Source organism: Cavia porcellus, unplaced genomic scaffold (genome assembly GCF_034190915.1).
Source record: "Cavia porcellus strain 051 isolate PalLab524CR breed Dunkin Hartley unplaced genomic scaffold, mCavPor4.1 scaffold_5, whole genome shotgun sequence".
Lineage (NCBI taxonomy): Eukaryota > Metazoa > Chordata > Mammalia > Rodentia > Caviidae > Cavia > Cavia porcellus.
The window spans coordinates 26,749,539-26,773,468 of NW_026947488.1; the positions used below are offsets into that span (position 1 = coordinate 26,749,539).

A 23,930-nucleotide genomic window follows, 5' to 3' on the forward strand; every position below is an offset into this window, starting at 1 on the left:
AAAATAAGCAACAATACCCTGTGTCAAAGTGTAAAAGAGGCCAAGGCTGCAGGCAGGGCAGGCGGCTTTGGAACCCCCAAGGGCAGACCCGCCATTCATGACTCATGCACTTAACCTGCGCGGCTGGGAAAAGTCAGACAGACAGAGGCAGGTCAAACTTCTCCAATTTAAACGCACCGTCACCATTTCCTGGAGCAAAGCTTGACTTTATAAAGCTTTAGATTCCAAATGTGTACGGATGGTAATTGTCACACTGACCTCACAGAGCTGTCAGATGAGGAGGACAAGACACAGACAGCGGTGTCTGCCATCTATGGAGCTTCCTGGAAACACTACCTTTCAGGTTGGAGCCGCGTACTCAGACCCAACAGCCGGGCTGCTGCAGCCCAAGCGCCAGCCGCCGCAGCCCCCGCTTCCGGCCGAGAGGCAGCCGCTTCCGGCAGCCCCGCCTCGCCCTAGTTCCAGAAGGCCGCGCCGCCCGGGTTCCGCCCTCCAGTCGCCTTGGGCCCAATGAAGACTCCTCTCGTTGTAGCTCAGAGTCTCCCGTGAACAGGCAGCCAGTATGGCAGTAGCAGATAGCCGCTAGCCACAAGCTCCGGGTGGACACTCACCATCTCTGGCTGGTCCAGTAGCTCCGCGTCGCCAACAAGCAACCTACTTCCAAACCTTTCCGCGCCTGCGCACAGCCCTCTGTCGACAGGAACTGCTTCGGCAGCCTATCAGAAGCCAGCGGAGGAAGTGGGGCGGGCGGGAGAAGTGATCTGTCAGTTCCGCCTGGGCTCGCGGAGAATCCGCTCTTTTCCGTCCAAAGGGGAAAAACAGAGGAGCATTATAACTCTGGAAAATTCCTAACTCCAGCTGAAGAAGAAGATGCTGGTTCTGGAGTGCCAGAAGAGGCTTCATTCAACATTTGAGGTCCGAGCTGGGTCTGGATGTCCTGGGTGGAGGATAGTTGGGAGAGTGTAGGGCTGAGAGCTACAGTTGCTGAGACCCCCCTGGCGCCTAGATTGAGCCTGAGAGGCGCGAAGCCAAAATGCACAGCAGACAGGGAAGGTCCTGAAGTTAAATTCCAGTCAGGGATCGCTGGAGTCTGTCGAGCAACCCCTTGAAAATATTCCATACAAGTCATATGACATAAGTTACGGGTAGCCTGGGTGTCGATTATTTAGGAATTTGAGTTCATTGCCACCAGGTAACTTGGACAGAGCGACTTTACATCTCTTATGTTGTATCGTTTTTCACCTTTAAAAGGGGATCGCTCAGGCTGTCCTGGAACTTGCGGCGCCACGCCTGTCATTTCAGCACTCGGCAGGCTAAGGCTGGAGGATCGTCTCGAGTTCCAGGGCAACATGGGCTATATAGTGACTCCAGGCCGGCCTGAACTATTTAGCGAGACCCTGTCTTAAAAAACAAAGACAGCCACCACCCCCGTAAAAACACCCCCCCCACAACAAAAGCACGAAAAAGGAGATCTTTCTAGAATTTGTGTTGTCCCCCTTCCCACTATAACCACTTGCTCCTAAGCACCACAAATATTTCTGAGCCTTGTAGCAAATGTTTGCCATTTAGTGACTCTTTGGCCATGTTACTGTGCCCAACATTTGGCATGCACTGTGTGCAAGTAGTTCACCATAGTATCAACATCCCCACTTGACAAATCTATTTCTTCCTGGGCCTTCTGAATCAAGACTGTGAGCAACCCCCAGATTTTCATCCATGGTAGTCTCACTTCAAGTGGGAAAGGATTTGGTGCTCTTTTCAAGGGTTTCTACATGGATAGAGACTTTACTAACCAAGAAACTAGCAGACACTTCTTAAGCAGACTGAGGTTAATGTTCCTGGTAATGGGACATACTGATGCCATGTGCCCCTGGATTATGTATGAAGGGTACATCCATCACCTTTTAGTAGTTTTCACAAAAATCCACAGCCTTCATCATAAAAAAAAAAAAATTTTTTTTTTTTGGTCTTTTTTCCGGTACTGGGGATCGAACTCACGACCGCCTGCTTGCAAGGCAGGTGCTTATGCCACTGAGCTAAATCCCCAGCCCCATCCTAAGAAAATTAAACACAATCTAAGAGATTTTTCTATAAGGCAACTGACCAGTACTTTTCAAAAATCTCAAGCTCATGAAGACAAGGAACTGTCCACATCAGAGGAGACTAAGGGAAAAAAAAACATTGGTGGAAAAACTGGCAAAATCTAAATAAGAGCTGAGGCTTTTGTGTTAGGTTATTATTTACTAGTTTTTATAAGTGTACCACAGTTATGCAGTACTAGAGAAAATGGAGAAAGCTGAAGAACAAGAGCTCTGTACGGTGTTCGCCACAGCTCTACTGAAGTTCAATTATTTCAAAAAAAAAAAGTTTTTAAGAAGGACTGGATACAAAGGAGTGATTTTTGAATGCTGGAAACATTAGGAACATATGTAGCAAGGGAAAGAAGTGCCATAGTAATGGCCTCAAAACATTCTAGAAGATAGTTATGGGAAGGATCATCACTGTCATCTCACATGTGCAGAACTGGAATGAACAGAGTGAAAGAATTGAATAAGTCCACAATGTCAGAAGCAAGAGAGAAAATGGTCAGTAATTTAGGACTGGAGCTGAGGTAGCATAAGGGAGGAGCTGGAGGTGGAGCCAAGAACGACCCTGATTGGTGACTTGCAAGATCTGGTATTGCTGCGGAGAGGCATGCAGTAGGCCTTCCACAGGCCATTCTGAAGCAGGGGAGGACTGGTGAGGGGAAAATGGAAACAACACAGTGGAGGTTGCCACGGTCAGCTAGCTTAGGGATAAAGGCTGAAGGCAGCCCTAAGGCAAGGGATTTCAAAGTTTGGAGATACATTTGATAGGTTTTGCCTTGAGATGGAACAAAAACAGGTGTGTTGGTTTATTATCTCAGGGAAATCAAAGACATTAGGTCAGAGAAATGGAGACAGAGGCAAGGAGGACTGCCATGAGTTCAAGACCAGCCAGGGTACATAGTGAATTCGAATCTGAATTATATAGTGAACCCTCCCTCAAAACACAAAAACAGAAATAAGAAAAAAAAAAATAATAAGTCATGGCTGAAAATTCCCACAGGCCTCCCCTATAGGGTGCTTTTGGAACTCTTCTTGCCCTTAACTATTACTTAACAGAAACCCATTTACAAGGGACCAACATTGTGGGGTCTACATTGAAGACCCTCTTCTTGCCAACTAGGAAGATTCCCTTTGCTCTTCCCCCACAGATGTCTTGATGCAGAAGACCCTTATAGATACAAGAATTAATGACTGAAATGGGCAGGGAGTGACAGCAGTTCCTGTAGTTATATAATGTGACACATATTTCTGAAAAGTCCAAAAGACAATAGCCAGTCAACCACAGCATCCCAGCTTCATGTTTTGTTGAGATTTTAGCTAATGGTCAGAACAGTTACATATTTCCCACATAAGGTTTCCTCATGCTAGGTGTGGGGGTACTAACAGATGGCATCACTCTCTTGTTCTTAGCCACACCAAAGACAGAACATTCAAGCTGCTTCCAAGGCAGATTAAATAGGATAGGGTTTACTAATCAGAACCACGGGGTGACCTAGTTTCTGTTGGATGCGCACATGAAAAACTCCACTTCCTATATCTTTGTCCTCTGGTTTCATTTTAAAGAAAAGCAGTATCATTCTGGTTTTGTAATATGGTGGCCTGTGAAGTTGATGAGAAGACTACCTTGTATAGCAGTCTTGATAGTTGGCGGATCTGTACCCAGCATTCATAGCTGGAGGTCCTGTCTTAAGAGTGCTTCTTGTCTCAGAAAAGCAATACAGATGGAGATCTTCATATTTATCAATGGCCCCTGCAAATGTCTTCATCAATACAGGCACCAAATCCAGTCTCCCTGGAGTAGCAGGCCAAGTTTTTTCTACATACTTCACAGTACAGACAGGCTAACATTTGCCACTTACAAAGCAAAGGCAAAAATCTATAGAGCCCGGTGACATAGAAGGCATTTCTGTAGGTGGGGAATATCTTTTTACTCAAGACTAACAGAAGAGTGTGCAAATGAAGGACCAAAAAATGTTTTAATTATAAACACAGTTTTTCTTACATCCTTTGAGGAAACTGAAATGAGGCAACTCCCTGAAGAACTGTATAAAAGCACTTGATTCCCTATATTTGAAGTTACCTGAGTATTTGAAATTACACTTCAAGAAAACAAAGGTAATCCAATACAGAAATATACAATCCAGTGCTGCCATTTTGTTTTTAGTTAATAATGACAATACACATGCAAATAATTTTATCGTAACTCTAAAAGAGAAACAAAAAAGGAGCTGGAGATACCAACAATACAAGTAGTTAACTATAAAAGAGTTTAGGTGAAGTTCTCTTCAAAACAAAGATAGAAAAATAGAGGCAAAGTCTAACTCTATGAGACATTCCTGATAACATTTCAGATTATTAACCAGAAAACAAGTGGCAGAAAGGGCTTATGTGAAATAGTTCATTTAGGTGGGCAGCTGAATCATGTTTTACTAAAATTTCTGATGAACTGATATTGTCCATCTCTTAATAAAGTCAGTACTGAATCTTAAATAGAGTTATTGTAAGTCTTATGAAATTGGATTCTTCTGCACTTGATACAGAAGAAAAAGGGCAAGAATTCATTGTTATGAGGTGCTGGATCAGTTTTAATCCACTCCATGTGATGAAATAAGTGAGGTCCTTCCCTTCTGACCCAGGCTATGGAATGCTGCCTTCCCCAACACACTGTAAGAGCAGAAGAATAAGGCAATTGCTCATTTTACTTTGTTTTTATTTCAACATAACATGCAATAAAAAAAATTGACAAAATTTATTAGCATTTACAATGCTCACAAAGAAAAAGGACCTTAAAAGCAATTTAGTTCAGATTTAAGAAAAAGCTCTAAACACTTACAATAAATCTATTTCCAAATGTTCAGTTTAGACCAAAATTTAAGATAGCATTTGTAGATATTTATGTCTGTTGTCTATCTGTATTTTTTATATAACCTCTGATTCTTGGGATATCCAGCCCCCGTTTTCCTAACACAGCAGGGAAGACATATACATGAGGCCACTTAAATTAAAGGAAGAAATGGAGTAGGGAGAACCTAGGCTGCAAAAATATATACAAGCATTTATCTTTTCCAGAACTAAACATTTCTTCCATAAAAATATTAAATAGCCAAGCCCTATAGAACTAGGGCCAGGACTACTTCAAATATAACTATTCTGTATTTTAAAAATATAGGGCAGAAAGCCTTTTGGGTAATATTTATACATTTTCACACAATATTTCTAGGTTCCTAAATGAATCATGAAGCATTATGTGGAACCAAAAGACCTATTAGCTTTTAATTTAATCTTATAAATCTCTAGCAAATGTTATTGGTAACTACATTTCATTATGAGAATTTGCCTCAACTGGATGTATTTATAGAAGGCTTAATCTTCCCAGCCATATATTACCAAAGTTCAGACTTACATAATGAATGGGTAATTGGCAGACATTCGCTCTGTAAGACAAAGCAATAGCATTTTTCTTACCCTACCAACAAAAGGCAGAGAATCCCTACTTTGGAAAGTAGGGCTTTTAGAGATCACACTACATTTCCTAGGGTATGTGTAATAAAAAAACAGCTGAGGAAATCTTAATCTCCCCCTTTACACTGATTAATTTTTGGATGAGGCCAACTTTTACTTACTAAGTCTCTGCTTTATGATGGCAGTGTCAAAGAATACAGTTACAGAAGTTAAAAAATGTTTTGGTTGTTCTAGGATATAAATATAAGAGTAGACGGGTGATGTAAAAACATTCTCTTTCCATGTGAAACAGGGGCCTGCTACTTGCTGTGTATTCTTGGTCTAATGCTACTTGTTCATGCTATGCTATTGCAACATGCCAAGGTCCCTGTTTACATGAGTTATAAGGCTGTCCTCAGGGTTTGGCTATGATAGGGACTCAGCTGGCTTAGGCTTCATCTCACTACCCATAAAGACAAATCTATGATAGCAGCCATCTTGACAATGTATAGTAGGCCAAGTTAAATAAATTAACTCCAAAGAAGACCAAAGTGCATTAATTAGTTACTAAAGGAGCAGTCTTTAAAATAAACTAGTCATGGGGAAATAAAGGAAACCTTTATGGTTTTTAAGGTAAAAAAAAATATTGCAGAAGAGAAATATCAATTCAATTCAGGACAATGAAAATAGAAATGACTACTCCAATATGTGTCAGACAAATAGCAAATCTGAAGATTTTAATTCATACTTTGAATACATTTCTGTGGTTACTAGATATTATCTTCCTTTCTTTTTAGCCAGTACCATAGCTCTTATTCCCAAATGTGATTTCAGAGGCTGTTTCACTGGCCTCTATTTGAACTAGGAAATAATCTAGTTACAACTTGAACTACTTAGCAATAATTAAATACAACTAAAGTCGTTAGACTGTGACAAAATTATAAAGTTTCAATTTATATATAGGATCATACAAAAGTCATCAGTAATAGCCTTAGGCGAATTCAGCTGAATTAATTCCAATTAACTTTTAAAAACATTGAATAGCCACAGTGTTAATATTGTTTACAGTATTGGCAAGGCATTTAAAACAAATTTCCAAATGAGAGGTATGAAGTCATATGCCAGCTGGAACCTACATTTCCCTGAATTCAAAGACAAAATTGCTTTGTAGAGATGTAAGTCTTACATCACTTTCAGGAGTAAGAACAAAATGATTCATGGATTCATGCTCCAGGAAGGAAAACAACAGTCAGGCCAGACTGAAATGAGAAGGAGAGCACAAGCCAGAAGTCTGCTCATGTGCCCAGCTGGGCTAAGCTTGCACTTTTATGAAATACCTCTTAGCAAGAGGCTTAATAGGAAGATCTTGTATATTGCAGTTACTGAAAGACTTCCCTGTATATTTGCAGAATCTCTGAAAGAAAAAATCCTACTTCCAAGAGAGACTTTTGACACACATACAAAATTGTTAAGGAACAATCTAGTGGAATAAGACAATGCAGATTTCATTGCAGTGTTAAATCTCATATTAAGCAAGGCTCTGACTAGCTGTTTGAAGATCTGTTTCTGTAAATGTTGAGTAGAAATCCAGAATCACTGGGAGATAAATTTAATAACATTAATTTACTTACACTTAGATAACTTTCTAAACTGTCACAGTCCCATTTTACAAGATGTGCAACAGGCAGAGAAGGAAAAGGACAAACACTGCAAATAAGTTCTTATCCACTGGTGGTACAGTCTTGGAAGTTACTCTTGTCCAAATCCTTCTGTTTCTTCAATGGCAAACAACAGCTTTTCCTTCAATTGCTCATAGCTCTTGTAGGGTGGAAGGTCCAGGCGGTTAAAACTAGAAGAAAGAATTGCTGGCTTAAGAAAAGGAAATATAAAAAGAAACAAATGGACAGTACAGTACAGCAACAATGGCTTTAAAGCTATGGAAAACTAGGTTTAAATCTCAGTTCTGTTGCTGAGACTTCTCAACTTAATTTCTTCTTGAGTAAAAATGAGATTAACAGTATCTACCTCTCAGGGTAGACTAAGAAGAAACGAACACACAGCACAGTGCCTGACAGTCAGCAGGCCCACAGTAAAATGTTGGTTTTCTTATGCTTCCCCATTCATCTCAATCTAAGTCAATGATCAGTAAACTTAAAAGGACCAAACAGTAAATATGTTAGACCTTGCAGGCCACATGGCCTCTTATCAAAAAGTTTCTAGTATACAATGTTAAGAATTTTTTAAAATTATTTTATCTTCTAGTATTATGCTCCTTTTGTATTTCTAAGCTGTGAATTTTTAAAGGGCATCTTCTGATTTGGGGTCATATCAATGTCATTTCCATAGGGTAACAGATAGGATTTCCCCCCCAAAGTCATGAACCTCTGCCATATGTATAGGACAAGGCCTAGGCAAAGGTTTGGCCACACAGAAAAACTACTATTCATGAAGGGTAAATAAATTTACAATTATGACTTCTATTACTTCTTGCCAATGAAAACATGGAATCTGACAAAGTAGTGAAGCCACTTTTTCATGGATGACTGACATAAGCTTTCACAATACACAAATTACAACACAGCAAAGTCTGTTCCAAGTATGAAAACAAAGCAAGGGAAAATCAAAACAGATACTGTATTTCTCTGAAAAAAATACTGGAAAATAAGCCCTACCATGTTTCAGGAAGCTTATAATATAGCCCTTCACGCCCCCTCCAAAAGCCCCAGCTACCCTCATCAACCGGATGGATGCATTAAGTTGCAATGCACACTGGACATACTGAATTATATTAATATATACTTAACTATAAATCAATATTATTGACATTAATACTTAAATGACAATATAAATTGTAATTATTTGTAAATATTCAAGTGGACGACATGTAAATGCCTGTAAATGTCTATGGAAACAGATGTACTCATAACTTACTGCTGAAGGACCAACTGGATTACATACACAGCACACAGGTAACATGCAGCTGGGCATGGTGGTGCAGACCTGTAATCTAGCACTTGAGAGGGTAAGACAGGAGGACTGCTTGAGGTCAATACAGAGCTCAAGGCCAGTCTGAAACACGTAGTGAGACCCTGCCTCAAAAAAACCCAATCCCAACCCAACCCAACCCAATCCAACCAAACCAAACTACAAATAACATTCACATCTGATAATGAACAGATGTGGTTCTAATATGAATCTCCATAGTTCAATATATCATGTGTTTTACTGGATGTACTTAGTGGGGCTGGGGATTTAGCTCAGCGGCATAAGCACCTGCCTTGCAAGCAGGCAGTCGTGAGTTCGATCCCTGGTACCGATAAAAAAAAAGACAAAAAACAAAAAAAAAAAAAAAACAAAAAAAAAGAAACTGGATGTACTTAGTGCACTTGGGTGAAATAAACATTTTCTGAATTTTGTGTCATATAGTTCAGGCTGTTCTTGAATTCGATATTTCAATTATCTGCTGCTACTGTATGGACCATCATTCTTAACTGCCATTTTTACTGCCACTCCTATCTTGTAAGTCTTCAATTAATACTTGGTTTAATAGAAATTTTGTGAAGCCCAGTTTGCAAGGCACTTCAGCCCAGTCTGAGTGAAGAATTATGGGATAGTATCACTTACAGCTGTGTTATAAGTGCACTATAAGCAGGCTACATGGACAAGAAGTGTTTAGTTAAGGACAGCTCCTATTGTTGGACATGAGAGATTGGGGCCAATGATTCCACAAGACAGGAAGTTATAAGACATTCAGGCAGCAATTTGAAGTTTATAGAGAGTTCATAATCTGAAGAGTTATGATGATTTTCCAGAAGATGATGACATGACTGTATCTCAAAAAATTTCTGTACATGAATAAATGCAGATTGTTGTACATGAAAATATAAGGCACACCCTGAAAATAAGCCTGACTACAAACTTTGGAGCAAAAATTAATATAAGACCCAGGTTTTTTGTTTGTTTGTTTGTTTTGGTATCAGGGATCACACTCACGACCTTGTGCTTACTAGGTAAGTGCCTGAGCCACTGAGCTAAATCCCCAGCCCCAGTTTTATTTTTGGAGAAATATGGTATGTATAAGATAAATGAAAAAACCAAATGTATTTCTATGCACTAGCAATGATTAATCTAAAATGAAAATAAATAATTCCATTTACAATAGCATCAAAAATAAATTTAACAAAAATAGTGTAAGACTTGTTGAAAGCACTGACTGTTAAAGATTTGAGTGGAAAGATATCCCATGTTCATGGACCAGAAGACACTACTATCTATCTATCTATCTATCTATTTATTTATTTATTTAGAGACAGGTCTCTCCACATAGTTCAGGTTGTTCTTGAGCTCAATATGTAGCCACACTGGCCTCAAGCCTCCTGAGTGCTAGCAAAACAGGCCTATACTACTATAATTGGCAAGACTTTATCCTGTTAAAATGACAAGGTACACCTAACCCATCCACTGATGCCAAACAATTCATATCAAAACCCCAGCTGAAATCTTTGCGGAAATGGATCCTAATATGCAAATCCAAAGGATCCCCAATAGCTTAAAAAAGCTAGAAGACACATAACTCTGAATTTTAGAACTTTCTACAAAGCTACAATGTCAAGGTAATAAGATATTGCCATTAGAACAGACATAGAAATCAATACGGTAGAATCAAGAATACACACATTAATCAATATACTATTTACATATAACTAATTTACAATCAGGATGCTAAGACCATTAAATGGAGGAAAGAATAGTTCATTTAGTAAGTTATATTAAGACAAATGGATTATTTATGAGAAAAAGATGAAAGACCTCCCAACTCACACCTTACACACACAAAAAAAGTCTCATAGTGGATTACAGATCTAAATGTTAAGAGTTAAAACTATATATATATATTGGGGATTTCTTTTTTGTTTTTGGTACACAGAATTGAACTCAGGACCTTGCTAGGCAGGCGCTTCTGCCTCTGAGTTACATCCCCGGCCATGAAACTAAAATTTTAAAAAAGAAACCATAAATCTTTGTGAATTTTGGTTAAACCAACAGCTTCCTGAATGGATACCAAATGCACAAACAGCAAAAGAAACAGAATATACTGAATTTAATCAAATGTTAACTTTTCTACTTCAAAAGATCAAGAAAGTTAAAGGACAACTCACAAAATGGGAGAAAGTATTTGCAAATCACTGAACTATGAATTTTTTTTTTTTAAGTTGTTAAGCCAAAAAACTTTTAAGGCTTAACAACTTAAAAAAAAAAAAAAAAAAAGGGCCAGGTGTGGGGTACATTCTTGTAATCCCAGCACTCAGGAGGCTGAGGCAAGAGGATCACTGCAAATTCAAGACCAGCCTTAGCTAATAAAGTGAGCTCAAGGGCAGCCTGAACTGCATAATGAGGCCCTGTCTCAAAAAAAAAAAAAGTGAATGATCACAGTAGATATTTATCCAAAGAGAACATACAAACAGCGGGGAAAAATTTTCAAAATCACTAATGGTCAGGGAAATGCAAATCAAAATCACAATGACATATTATCGTACCCCAGTTAGAATGGGCATTATCAAAAAGGTAAAAAACAAGTGTTGGTGAAGATGTGGAAAAAGGAGAACTTTCATGTTTATTAGTAAATTAGCACAGCCATTATGGAAAACAAAATGAAGGATCCTCAAAAAGCTATAATAAAAACTACTGATATATGAACCAGCAATACTACCAGTGGTACATATCCAAAGAACTAAAATCAAAGAGACAGATTTTGCATGTTTATTTCAGCACTATTCACAATAGCCAAGATATAGAATCAAACTAGGTGTCCATCAATAGATGAGTGGCAAAGAAAATATGAAATATAAACATAAATAAAATCATTATTTGCAGCAATGGAAAAGAACTAGAAGGCATATTAAATGAGATATACCACATATCAAGACAAATACATCATGTACTCACTTATATGTGGAAGCAAAAAAGTAGATCTCAAACTAGAGAATAGAACAGTGGTTAACAGAGACTTGAATATGAGATGGTTGTCAACAGGGATGAAAGTGGATTAAGAGGAATAACTATGTTCAATAGCACAGTAAGCTAACTATGGTTGATGTGATGTTTTTAAAAAACTTACTACAGTAAAAGACAAGAATAATGGGTTAAGCGTGTTCAAAGGGGGAGGGATTACGTTGAGGAGAGGGCTAATAGTAATGTGTCTTTTATGGTAATAAATTCTTTTAACGATTAACAATAGTTTTTGGTTTCCCTTCACTGATCAAACATTTATTTATGGTAACTGCAGTCAGATACATTATGGTGCCAGCAATATAGCTCAGCAGGAGAGCACCTGCCCGGCAAGCTCAAGCCTGAGTTTGATTCCTGGTACCAAAAGAAAAGAAAAGAAAAAATGATTATGGTGTGTTCCTATCCACCTTATTTACTGGACCTAGGATTGTACCATTTCAGGCTTTTCCTCAAAATCAAAATGAGTATGAAAATTAAAAATTTTGAATAGTCAGGACATTGTGGCAGCCATGACAGAGCAAATAAAGACACAAAAGAGGGCTACTGAGCTGAGAATGTAGCTCAGCGGTACAGTGCTTGCCTAGGATGAACAAGGGCCTGAGTTCAATCCCTAGTACCATCAAAACAAAAACAAAACAGGGCACCTAGCTGCTTCACAATATAGCAAGAATGATGGGATTAGTCTGTACATGTGAGGAGGGAGCTTAGGGAGATTAATGGCAATATAATATGGTCTTTTACTAAAACAAGTTTTAAAAATTTAAACATTCACCATAGTTTCTGATCACATCTCACATTCCAAATTACTAAATTGCATACTTTAAGCAGATGAACTCTGTGGTATTTGAATTATTCATACACATCAGTAAGTTTATTAACACTGTGTGTATGTGTATTAAAACATAAAGGAACAGAAAAAAAAGAGACCATTTGTGGACCAGGGGTAGAGAGAACAATGCCACACCAGCAAGCAAGCCCAGTCTGGGACCCACCACCATACCTGGGCACCACCAGACTGAAACAGCTGACTCTAGCCCCTTCCCACATGTGGGCTGGCAAACAAGAAGTACCAGTTCCCTCTGCCATCATAAGCAATTGGCTTATCTGGAGAAACACAGGCTATGTTGATAGCTACGGAGGTGAAATGCAATTGGATGCCTGTGGTGCTTTGGTGTTTCACTAACATTGCAGGTCTAGGGCCACTGGTCTGATCACAGGTTCAGAGGATAGTGGTAGGCAGTGTGACATCTAGGGGGATCTCCTTCTGAGTGTTGCAGCCATTGTTGATTCCCTATGGTACTGTTTTATAAGTCCTGTATCATTTCCATTGTTTTTTTGGGTTGGGTTTTATTCTCTTGTCTTGTTGATGGCAGGAGCAGCTGTTTCAAAGACAGCAAGATATATTATGGTAGCAATTTTAGATTTACTATTGGCTTGTTTTGAAGTCCTTTATTGTATTCATTGTTTTGTTTTTTATTGTTTCTGTTCTGTTTAATTTTTACTATGTCCAAAGTTATCTGCAGCTATGTTGAAGACATCAAAAGACATTATGGTAACTACTAGTGATTTTTTAATGTTTTGAAGTCCTACATCCCTTACACTGGTTTGTTTTGACTGGTTTTATTCTGTTTTATCATCTTTAAAATAAAAACAAAAAAACTTTAAAAAAAAAAACAAAGAAAATAAAACAGCATGACAGTTGGAGAAAATAAAGGACTATTTTGCAAGATCAATACGTGATTACTACATATATATCCCACAAAATAAAATTTTAATTGCTGACATTAAGTAGAATTTCACCGTACGGTAGCTGAGGTAAAAATTAGTGGGCTTTTAGTTTAGTACAATTTTGGAAATGCGCTAAATCTACATTTAAAATGAGAAAATATTTTTGGTCTTTATGTGCATTGTTCTTCTGGTATGAAAAAACCAGAAGTGTAAATAAGAACCAAAATGTGTAATAAGTATTGTGAAATAGAAAGACAATGTTCAAATAGGGAGGGGGACAAAAAGGGAAGGGGAAAAGGAAAGAAGGGAATAGTTTTAAAAAAAACAAAATGAGAAAAAAATGGAAAACATTGAAACAAAGCTTTTGTAAATCAGGAGGGAAGGAAAGACTGCAGTGAGAGTAGGACATGAGAAAAAAATTGTATTATCTACAGGTATAAATTCTCTATGATGAATGTAATCATTATGTGTATCTAAAATGTACCAATAAAATCTGATTTTAAAAAGGTGGGGTGGAGGTAAAGAAGGAAGTTAAAGCTCTGTCTGTGAACAAGCTACAGCATGGATCAGGAAGAACCAGGATAGAAGCTAAGCCTCCAGCCAGTTGGCAGGTGGGCTGGAGAGAGAAGAGCAGCCCTCTTCACTCCCATGAACAACCAGCTCATCTGGAGGAACTGTATTGTTTGATTGATTTTGATCAGCCTGAACTGAGCAACTATTTAGAAGACAACAATATGCAATATGGTAACTATTATCGACTTCCTGTCTTATCACTTCATTGATTAGTTTTGTTTCCTCTAAAAATTAAAAAAAAAAAAAAAGAATTACACACTGTCATGGTTGATATACTGTGTCAACTTGAGTTTAGAAGTTTAACTAAAAGACTCAGCAGGAAGCCAGGATCCTTACTTTATAAATATCCTCATCCTGTGCAAGAGAGCAGAGATTTTGTGCGCCCTACATCTGCCCTGGGGGCAAGGTGGTGGTGGTGATGGTCTGCATAACTGTAAGGGAGGAAAAGAGGCTTGCTCTTCCTCAGTGTTATGCTGGCTGCTTTTGCTCTAGCTGTTGCTCTGAAGGTTGCCCCAGAGCCATGCACCCTATCTTGGAGCCAGCTAATTGTGGACTGAAACCTCCACAGTGAGTTAAATAAAACTTTCCTGCCTTTATTTTGTGCATTGGGTGGTTTTGTCCCAGCAACCAGAATAAAAGTAACTAAGACACACACACCCTCAAAAACAAACAAAACAAACAAACAAACACAACCCCCCTACGAAAACAAACAAACAAATAACAACTACAAAAACAGAAAGAAAGTAGGTTCTCCAAATTTCCTGCCTTCAGATACAAACATAAAGTTTCTAAATTCCATATTTAAAAATATTTCAGGAGTATGCCAAAGGATTGATTGCAAATGTACATTTTGGAGTGAAGGAAATACTCTAAAATTGGACTGTGGTGATGCCTATAGTATTCTGTTAAATTTAAGTATCAGCTGGGTGTGGTGGCAAAAATTAAAACAGGAAAAAAGAGGAGAGGAGAGAAGGCCCGGAGATGCAGCTCTATACAAAGTTCCCTGGTCCAATCCCAGTATTGGACACACATACCCCTAATTATATCTCAATAAAGTTGTTGAACAAATTCAGTAACATTGGGAGAAAGCTTTTCATTTATAATCTTACATATTTGAATTGCTCTAGCTAGCCTGATTTTGCTTACCAGGTATGACTTCTGGGTAACCAATTTTCCTTCCCAACTTTTTCAATGCAGAATTTCTGTGGTCCATTGCTCCCTAAAACATAAGAAAACCATAAAGTTTGCTGGTTCCAAAGTTCTCAAATTGTGCTCTTCATTGCAGCAGCATCACCAGGTTAGAACCACAAATCCACAAGCCTTACATCAAGGCACAGCTACTCAATCTGAAACTCTAGGAGAAGGGCTCTTCAGTATGTTTTAGCAGGCTTCCAATGACTCTGAGGAATGCTCAAGTTTGAGAAGCACATTGTTAATGTAGGCCCAAGAAGAGAAAATGGATTTTTATTTGTCATTCCTTAGGGAGAATAACACAAATGACATCAAAAAACTTATTTTTATTAGTTTTACTACACTACAGAAATACCATCTACTACCTTATGTAAGAAAACTTGGTTTAAATAGTTAACATTTAATGAAATGTAAACACTATAGTGAATTCAATTATTAACAGTGCTTATGCTGACAGGTTCTGTAAAGCATACCTATATATAAACACATTAATTCTTGGTTCTTCTCAAAAACAAAAACAGTGGGGTGGGGATGTAGCCCAGTGGCAGAGTGTTTGCTTGCCTAGCCTGCACAAGGTCCTGAGTTCAATCTCTTAAGTATCATAAAAATAAAAAAATCTTGGCTTCTTTTTTTACCTCTGTGAGAGACAGCAGTCAGTGATGATTACAAAGCATGAGTTTTAATAAAAGACTACTTCTCCCTAGAAAGTATTTATTGGTGGTCAAATGACTGACAGTGCTACTGGGCTTTTTATTTAGAAATAAGCAGGCACAAACTGGGCATGGTGGCACACTTCTAATTTCAACTACTTGGGAAGATGAGGCAGAAGGATTCCAACCTTTAAGATCAGCCTGGGAAGCTTAGGGACACCCTGTCTCTAAATAAAATACAACGGACCAGGGCTGTAACTCAGTAGTATAAACCTTGCATAACATGTATAAGGCCCTGGGGTTGAACCCTATTACCACTAAAACAAACAAAAATGTGGCAAGATACACTAAATTTTCTCTTTTCACCTAAGTCCAGGTCAAATATAAATTGGTAGTACTACTTTGTATTTAGTAACAATTATTTTCACAATTAGTTGTTAAAAGTCCAGTAATATAAGGAAATCAGTCATTTTGAAAAAGAATGGTTAAAATACTTCTACAGAATTAAACATGTACATCAAAATTTTAAAAGATCTTAATCTGGATGTCTCTTTACTCAGTACATCACCGCATTTCAACTACATAGATGAAAAGCTCAGAAGTGCTAATTAAGATGTAATAGAGAAGATTATGAGTCACTTTTAATATATGTAGAATCAAATATTAAAATAGGTGTGGTGATGCATTCCTGTAATTTCAGCTCCTCCGGAGGTTGAGGCCACATTCGAGGCCAGCTTGGTCAATTTAGCAAAAACATGTCTCAATACAGCATTACAAAAACAAAATAAAGAGCTCAGTGGCCCTGGATTTGACCCCTAGTACTAAAAACAGCAATCAGTCAGGGCCTCATGCATGCTATGCTAGGCCAAGTACTCTACACTCCCAGCATGACACTATACCGCACACCCTTCTTTGGAGACAAAGAGTCTTGCTCAGTAGTTCAGGCTGATCTTGAATTCACTTTGTAGCTCATGCAGGCCTCAAACTTGCAGCAGTCCTCCTGCCCCAGCCCCTGAGTGCTGGGATTATAGGCATGCGCCACCAAGCCCACTCCACTTTTAAGTAAGATCCACAGGTTGGCCTCAAACACTGCCACTGAAATATCTCTCTAGAATTTTTGAGACAAAGTTCTGCTAAATTGCTTAGGCTGGCCCTGAATATATGATCTATCTCAGATTCCCAAGTAGTTGGAATTACAGGTGTGTGACACCATACCTGGCTAGGTTATTTCTTTTCATTATCATACATACTTAAATATATTATTTCTTACTCTTTCTGAATGGTCTTTCATTTTGGAGTTTTTCTTATACAAAATAACTTTTAACTGTCTTTTAAACTCAAACCTTATAAGTGGAAACAAATTTATCTTATTTATATTTTCTAACATAGTTGTTCACAAACATTCATGTACTGAAATTTGTACTTCTTTTAAATCACTTAAAAATTTCCCTTTTATATTTGAGTATCATAACGCATATTTTCGAGCCTATAGCTATTATTTACTGATTTCATTTAAAAATAATCAATCACAAGTACTTGTTAATAAAAATGAGATACTGGATCTGATAAAATCAAGAATCGCCTCCTCCTACACTGGGCTGAAATTTACATTCAGTGGCCTCTAAAATTCTATGAACCACAATCTTATCATTTCTCTTTTCCAGGGATTCCTTCTGTGTTGTTTTACCCAGCCCTGCCCAATTCCAATATTATTCCCTAGAACAGACCTAGATCTTTGATAAATGATCAGAGTTTCAGTTTATACTGAGCAGCCTATACCAACTTTGTTTTCCCCTTTCACCCCTAATCCTCTATATGGTTTCTCTCCCTCAAACTAGAATGTCTTCTCAAAGGTCCTTTGCCTCTAGCTTTCTTAGAAATCATCCTTCTGTAGTCTTGGATTAAAAAACAAAAACAAAAACAAAACAACTTTCTTTCTCTATTGCTTCTGAGACTATACTATTACATTCTCTTTAACTTGCTAGTCTTTCCTTTAAAGTAGATTTTTGGAGTTTTGTGTTGTTATGGTAGCACTCTACTGGGGACTGAACACAGGTGCTAAACATTGAACTACATTCCCAGGCTTTTTTTGCAAATTGTAAAATAGAGGTCTCCTAAATTTGCACAAACTGGGCTTGGCTAATCCTCTCGCTTCAGCCTCCGAGAGTGCAGGATTATTGGGCAGCGCCATTGGGCCCAACTTACTTTTACTCTTTCTATTTCCATTTCTATCTGCTAAGATCAGGTTCTCATTATTACTGCATTAATTTCTTCCTACCTACAGATTTTCTCTATTATTTTGTTTTGTTTGAGACAAGGTCTCTCTATGTAATAAATAGGGTGACCTCAAATTTATGGAATCCTCCTGCCTCAGCCTCTGTGTTGGAATTACGGGCACGCTCTCTAGATTTTAATACAGCTAATATCATGCCATCAAATCTTTCTAAAATGCAGCTTCAGCAAGTTAGTTGTCCTCTCTTCAGAAAGAACTCAATATCCTTAAGGTAATACCCACATTATTTTGGTGTGCCTTTAAAGTCTTTATTAAACTCGCTCCATACTCTTATATAATCACTTTCTTACTTCTGTAATTCTGACTCCATTCCATTCAGCTAAAACAATCTTTAAGGTCACAACTTCTCTATGTATCCTCCTATGGTACACAGCTTTTATCTTGTTTTTTTATTTTCCTTTTTTTTTTTTTTTTTTTTGGTATCACTGATCTAAATCTTTTTTTTTTTTTTAAATTTTTTTTGTTTGAGACAGTCTTGTCATGTAGTTCATGCTTGTCTTGCATGCACAGCAATCTTCCTTCCTCAGTCTCCTGAGTGCAGGGATTACAGATGTGTGGCACCATACCCAGGCTTACATCTTAAAATATAGTACAACATAATCAATATAATTAGTGTTTGCCTCAGAAACACTAAAATGTTTGCAAAATGGCTGAACAAAAAGATTTATATACAAAAAAGAAGTCTGTTATCCTACTAAGTTAAACTGTGCTGTTTATCTTGTGGACTAAAAAGTTTTACAGAGGCAAGGACTACAAAGTGATTTAAAAGTTTACATAAACCCAGATTAGCTGCCTACTTGAGAAAATGGCTAGACTTTATTATTATTGCTAATCTGTATATACATTTATCTCACAGCAATGTGATAAACAATTTTCTATATAGAAAAAAGCACCCTGTGTATACATACCCATGAGGTCAGCAAATCCTCCTACTGGCAATCGGCAGGTTCCAGTAACAAACTGCAGAAGTCTCATTCTCTTCTCATTATCAATTTCTTTAACAAACTGTTAAAATCACATTAAAAGTGATATGAAGATTATATGTTACAATCAGCTTACTGAACAAGAAAGAAAAATGATTTCAACCTTTAAATAAACCCCTGGTGTCACCTGCATTAATACATTTACATTACATTACATTACATTATATTACATTACATTACAATACATTGTGGATGGGGGAGCATTTCTTGAGTTTTGTCAAGTTCCTACCAACCCTTGCCCTACATAAATTTTAGGGTAACATCTTTAAAGAGAAAGGTTCCATGGGCATAAGAAATTCTTAGGCACTTCTTGAAGATCTGTTCTTCTATTTAAACCTGGCTGTCCTATTGAGGACATACGTGTGGTTACACAGTTTGAGTATATACAATCTTTTTGGTTTTAGAACAAATGAAATCAAGCTCACAAAATTCTGTTTCAAATACAACCAAAAATCTTTCCTCAATGTCCTTTAGGTATTGGTTGAAGCTCTATATAGGCATAATTGTGCAGCTTTTTTCTCCTATACTCAACTCAAAGCACTAGATTTTTGGAGGTAATTTCTAACCAGCTGAGACAAATTTTTTTTGGTAAAGAATAACTTCTTTTCTGTTTTATTACTGAAAATTATTTTAAAGTGCTAAACTAACTGTTGCAGCTCAGTTCACTTCTTGAATTTCTCACATGAATTTCTTCATATCTATATTGAACTTTTTTTTTCAGTACTGCAAATCCAACTCAGGACCTTGTACTTGGCCAGGCAGGTGCTATCCCACTGAGCTATATCGCCTGCCCCTCTATATCGAATTTCTAAAATATTATGGTAGAATATACCTAACGTAAAACTTACCAATAATTTTAAGTGCATAATTCAATGGCATTAAATACACACTGATGTATAACCATCATTTGTATGTTCAGAACTACTATATTATCTTAAATAAAACTATGTGCATGATAAATATAATGTCCCAAGCATACTCCCTAAGTCCTCTAGTAAGCTGCATTTTAGTTTTATTAATTTGTTGATTCTAGGGGCCGGGGATTTAGCTCAGCAGCATAAGCACCCACCTAGCAAGTGTGAGGTTTTGAGTTTGATCCCCTGTACCAAAACAAAACAAAACAAAAATTTTCCATTCTAGGAGGCTCATAGAAGTGGAAGAATATTGCCTTTTATAGCTATCTTTTAAAACAGGGTCTATCTTTGTAGTCCAGGCTGGCCTCAAACTCACAGTGATCCTCCTGCTGCAGCCTCATGAGTACTGGGATTACTAGGATGTGTTCCCAAACCTGGCTAGTTATTTCATTTATTTGAAAAGTCACAATGTTTTTGTTTGTTTCTTTTTCAGTCAATGTCTTGCTATGTAGTTCCAGCTGTTCTTGAATTCTCAGCAATCCTCCTGCATTAGCCTCTCAAGTTCTGCAATCACAGGCATGTGCCATCACACTCAGCTGTTCATAATTTCTTGAATATTTTGTGTGTGTGTGTGATACTGGAGATAGAACCGAGTGCTTTTGTGTACCAGGCAGGTGCTCTACCACTGAGCTACACCTCCACACCAAAATTTATGCCTTTTTTTTTTTTTTTGTGGAGACAGGGTCTTACTTTATAGAGTAGGCTGACCTTAATTCACAGCAGACCTCCTGCCTCAGCCTCCTGGGTACTGGGACTACAGACATGCCATCACACCCAGCTAAAATTTAGATCTTAAGATTCCCTTGTATTGCAACATTTATCAAAAATTTCATTTCTTAGAAAATACAGAAAAATAGAAATAAAATACCTCCTGTGGTTTTGATTTGCATTTTCTTAGTGACTAATGATTTTGATTTTTTATGGTTTTTTTTAATAGATACCATTGTGATTCCAAACAAGGGTTTTGAATTTTGCCACTTGCATATTACATAGTTCTTAATTGTACAATTACAATTGTTAAAAGCCTTATTGACAGCTGCATAAAATTCCAAAAGCATTTAAATCAAATGTAGATGAATATTCTGGAATTGTCTTTTACTCTGGCCAAAGCTGAAAGACCTGTGTTCCTTACTTATTAATAAGTCTTAAAAGCATGCTGTTAAATCCAATACTTATTTATTACAATGCATAGAATGAAGGGGGGACCAGGTTATATTGCTCAGCAGCATAGCAGCTGCCTGGTAAGTGTGAGGTTGTGAGTTTGATCACTCATACCAAAACAAAACAAAAGAGCAGACTGAAGGGTCTACACACACTGATGCACTTTATCCAGTGGTAAATTCTAAAAACTTATGTTGTATCTACCAATAGAAATAAACTTAGAAACAAACCTGCCAAAACCATATGATTTGTTTGCTTGTCCTAGTATAATGACGATAGATGGCATGTCTTTGCCAGTCATTCAAATCAATTTCTTGCATGCCACATAAAAGGACCTTTAGAAATGGGAAAAAAAAAAATTTACGTAACTACAAAAAATTATTATTAGATAAGAAAAGACACTAAACATAGCTTTAAGTTATTAATTAGTAACCTGCAGCTTTTAACTATACATCAAGAATTGTTTTTACATTAAGATGGGTTTCCACATATGGTGTCACGCATACATTGAGGAAATAGGTCATTCAATTGTCTTTTTGTGGGGGGATAGGGTCTCGCCTGGAACTCATGACGACCCTCCGACCTCAGCCTCCTGAGTGCTAGGATTATAATCATGTGCCATCACGCCTGGCTAGGTAGGTAGGTAAAGTGAGTCTTAATAGTACTACTCTTTCTGTTTTTTTAATCTTGGATAACTTATGGTTTTCTTTAACCATTAAGGATACTTCAAAATATCTTACAAGCATAAAAACTACTGTCATTGGAAAGATGAGAAAGTAGATACCTGCAGACATTTAGTAGAATGCTGTACAGAATAATGGAAAACGGATTACCTCTAATTCCTTTGCATCAAAGTACTGCAAATACTGCTGCGGAAGAATTTCATTAAAACCTTCAAAGAAAGCTTGTGTCTGTTCTTCAACACCTCGAGACAATCTCCACTCAGCTACCATTCTGGCAAGTAAATATGAAAAAAACTATCAGGATATTTAAATTTTACCTTTAAATTCTGAATATAAAATTTAAGAATTTTAAACTTTATTACGAAAAACCTGAAAACACAAGAGAAGAATAAACCCCTCTGTACACAATGTCTAAGTTTCATCTCAATGCTAACCTTATGCCCAACTCATATCCTATTTTTCCCCAATCCATTCTATTTCAATGAGAAAAAAAAAAGTGAAACAAAATTGTAAACACATCAATCAGAGGACAACAATATACATACATCGTATACTGTCATGCCCAAATCAATCAGCCAGAGCACAAGACATTTGTATTCAACTGTTTGAATGATGTCTGCACAAATCTTCCTCTTCAGTGAACTCAGAGAAATCCATTTCATATACTAAATATAATTTCATTTTTTAAAAACATACCAGGTTGCTAGTAGTTACCTTCTGCCTGCCATGAACTGTTTCTCCTCCGCAATGCCACTGCCCTGCTGCCCTGCCTTAACCAGCCAACTATGAACTGAAACCTCTCCATACAGAATACAAAACTTCAAATACACACTTCAAAAGAGTAACCACAAAAAACCAGTAGTCAACTGTGTTATTATAAAGAAAATCTGTTAATGCTACATGAAAAATGTCTAAATGTGATTCCATACAAGTGTAGTGTGTCATTGCTAGCTGATGCTCTTGGAAAACTCCAGGATACTCAAGAGCCAGGCACAGTCAGACCATGCCCCACTTTGTTATCTGGGAAATATATCTGGGATGTAGACTTGGATTCCAGAACTCAGAGCAGTCAAGAATTTTCCGGGGGGAGGGAGGAGAGGAACAGAAGTAAGTTTACAGTCAGAAGTTCCAGCATCTGAACAACTTTTATCAACTATATATAAAGAATGGTTCAAGAAAAACCCACTGAGACAGGCATGGTGGTGCACTCCTGTAATCCCAGCAGTTGGGAGGTGGAGGCAAGAAGACTGCCGTGAGTTAGAGGCCAGCCTGGGCTACCTACTGAGTTCAAGGCTAGTCTAAAATATATAGAGAAACCTTATCCCTCAAAAACAAAACAAAACAATACAAAAGCAAAAAAGAAAGATACACTACAGTGTTTTTTGGATGACACCAACATGAATTTTTGGCTAGACACCTGACTTTGATATTGTAATTGGGGACATAACAGGACTCCTAGAAAGACAGACCCATCACTTTATCCTTGGAACTGCTGAATGCAGCTTATCCAAACTCATGAGCTTTCCTGTAGCTTATGCCATCACTTAATGGATGTTGCTTTAGAAAAAACAGATATACAGATGTTACAGCTCTGTCTGCATCAGTATCCCAACATTGCTGAGCCTGTCTCATGCACTTGCTGACAAATTTTCTTGAGCACTGGTGATGACAGTCTTCAAGGAATTAATAGTAGAGTCAGTTTTTACTATAGTAATATTGAACAAGAAGAGAAAAATAGAACAACCTGAAATTCACCACAATGTTTTCAATCCTTAAGACAGTAACCACAGTAACTGTAATCAGGAATTAAATGAAGAGTCTCAGAATTCAATAGAAAAGCCAGCCTTGGTGCCCGGTGATACTCAAAAGAACAACTCTACTAAATAGCATTATTTATTCAACATACAGTGAGATGCTTCTTCTGCCTCCCTAGATGGATATCCCCACACATATCCAGTATTTGTACTACATTTATCTTTGTTTCTCTGGTGTGAGAATCGGAAAGTGTAAATAAGGACCAAAATGTATAACAGGTATTGTGAAATAGGAAGAAAATGTTCAAATGGGAAGAGGAACTATGGAAGTAGGAAGAAAAGGAAGGGAGAGGAAAGGAAAAAATGAAAACAAAGCTTTTGTAAATAGGGAAGTAAAGACACGTTGAAGAGAGGGGACAGAAACGGGAAAAAAGAATCAAGATATATCATATACAAGTACAAA

At 37.5% G+C, this 23,930-nt stretch overlaps 2 protein-coding genes across 6 annotated transcripts in view; both read right to left on the reverse strand.

Moving 5' to 3' along the window:
- Positions 1–744, reverse strand: part of Dynlrb1 (dynein light chain roadblock-type 1) — a 23,618-nt gene extending 22,874 nt beyond the window's left edge. For all 3 annotated transcript variants that reach the window (XM_003467717.5, XM_013150254.3, XM_023564191.2), the window contains exon 1: positions 612–744. In XM_003467717.5, the coding sequence (XP_003467765.1) occupies positions 612–614 (3 nt within the window). In that variant the 5' untranslated portion in view covers positions 615–744. The remainder of the gene's footprint in view (positions 1–611) is intronic.
- Itch (itchy E3 ubiquitin protein ligase) overlaps positions 1–23,930 on the reverse strand; it is a 143,132-nt gene that overhangs the window by 17,053 nt on the left and 102,149 nt on the right. For all 3 annotated transcript variants that reach the window (XM_005002727.3, XM_013150247.2, XM_063248490.1), the window contains 5 exons: positions 21,864–21,984; positions 21,261–21,365; positions 18,881–18,977; positions 14,985–15,057; positions 612–7,377 (listed from right to left, as the gene is read on the reverse strand). In XM_005002727.3, the coding sequence (XP_005002784.1) occupies positions 7,278–7,377; positions 14,985–15,057; positions 18,881–18,977; positions 21,261–21,365; positions 21,864–21,984 (496 nt within the window). In that variant the 3' untranslated portion in view covers positions 612–7,277. The remainder of the gene's footprint in view (positions 1–611; positions 7,378–14,984; positions 15,058–18,880; positions 18,978–21,260; positions 21,366–21,863; positions 21,985–23,930) is intronic.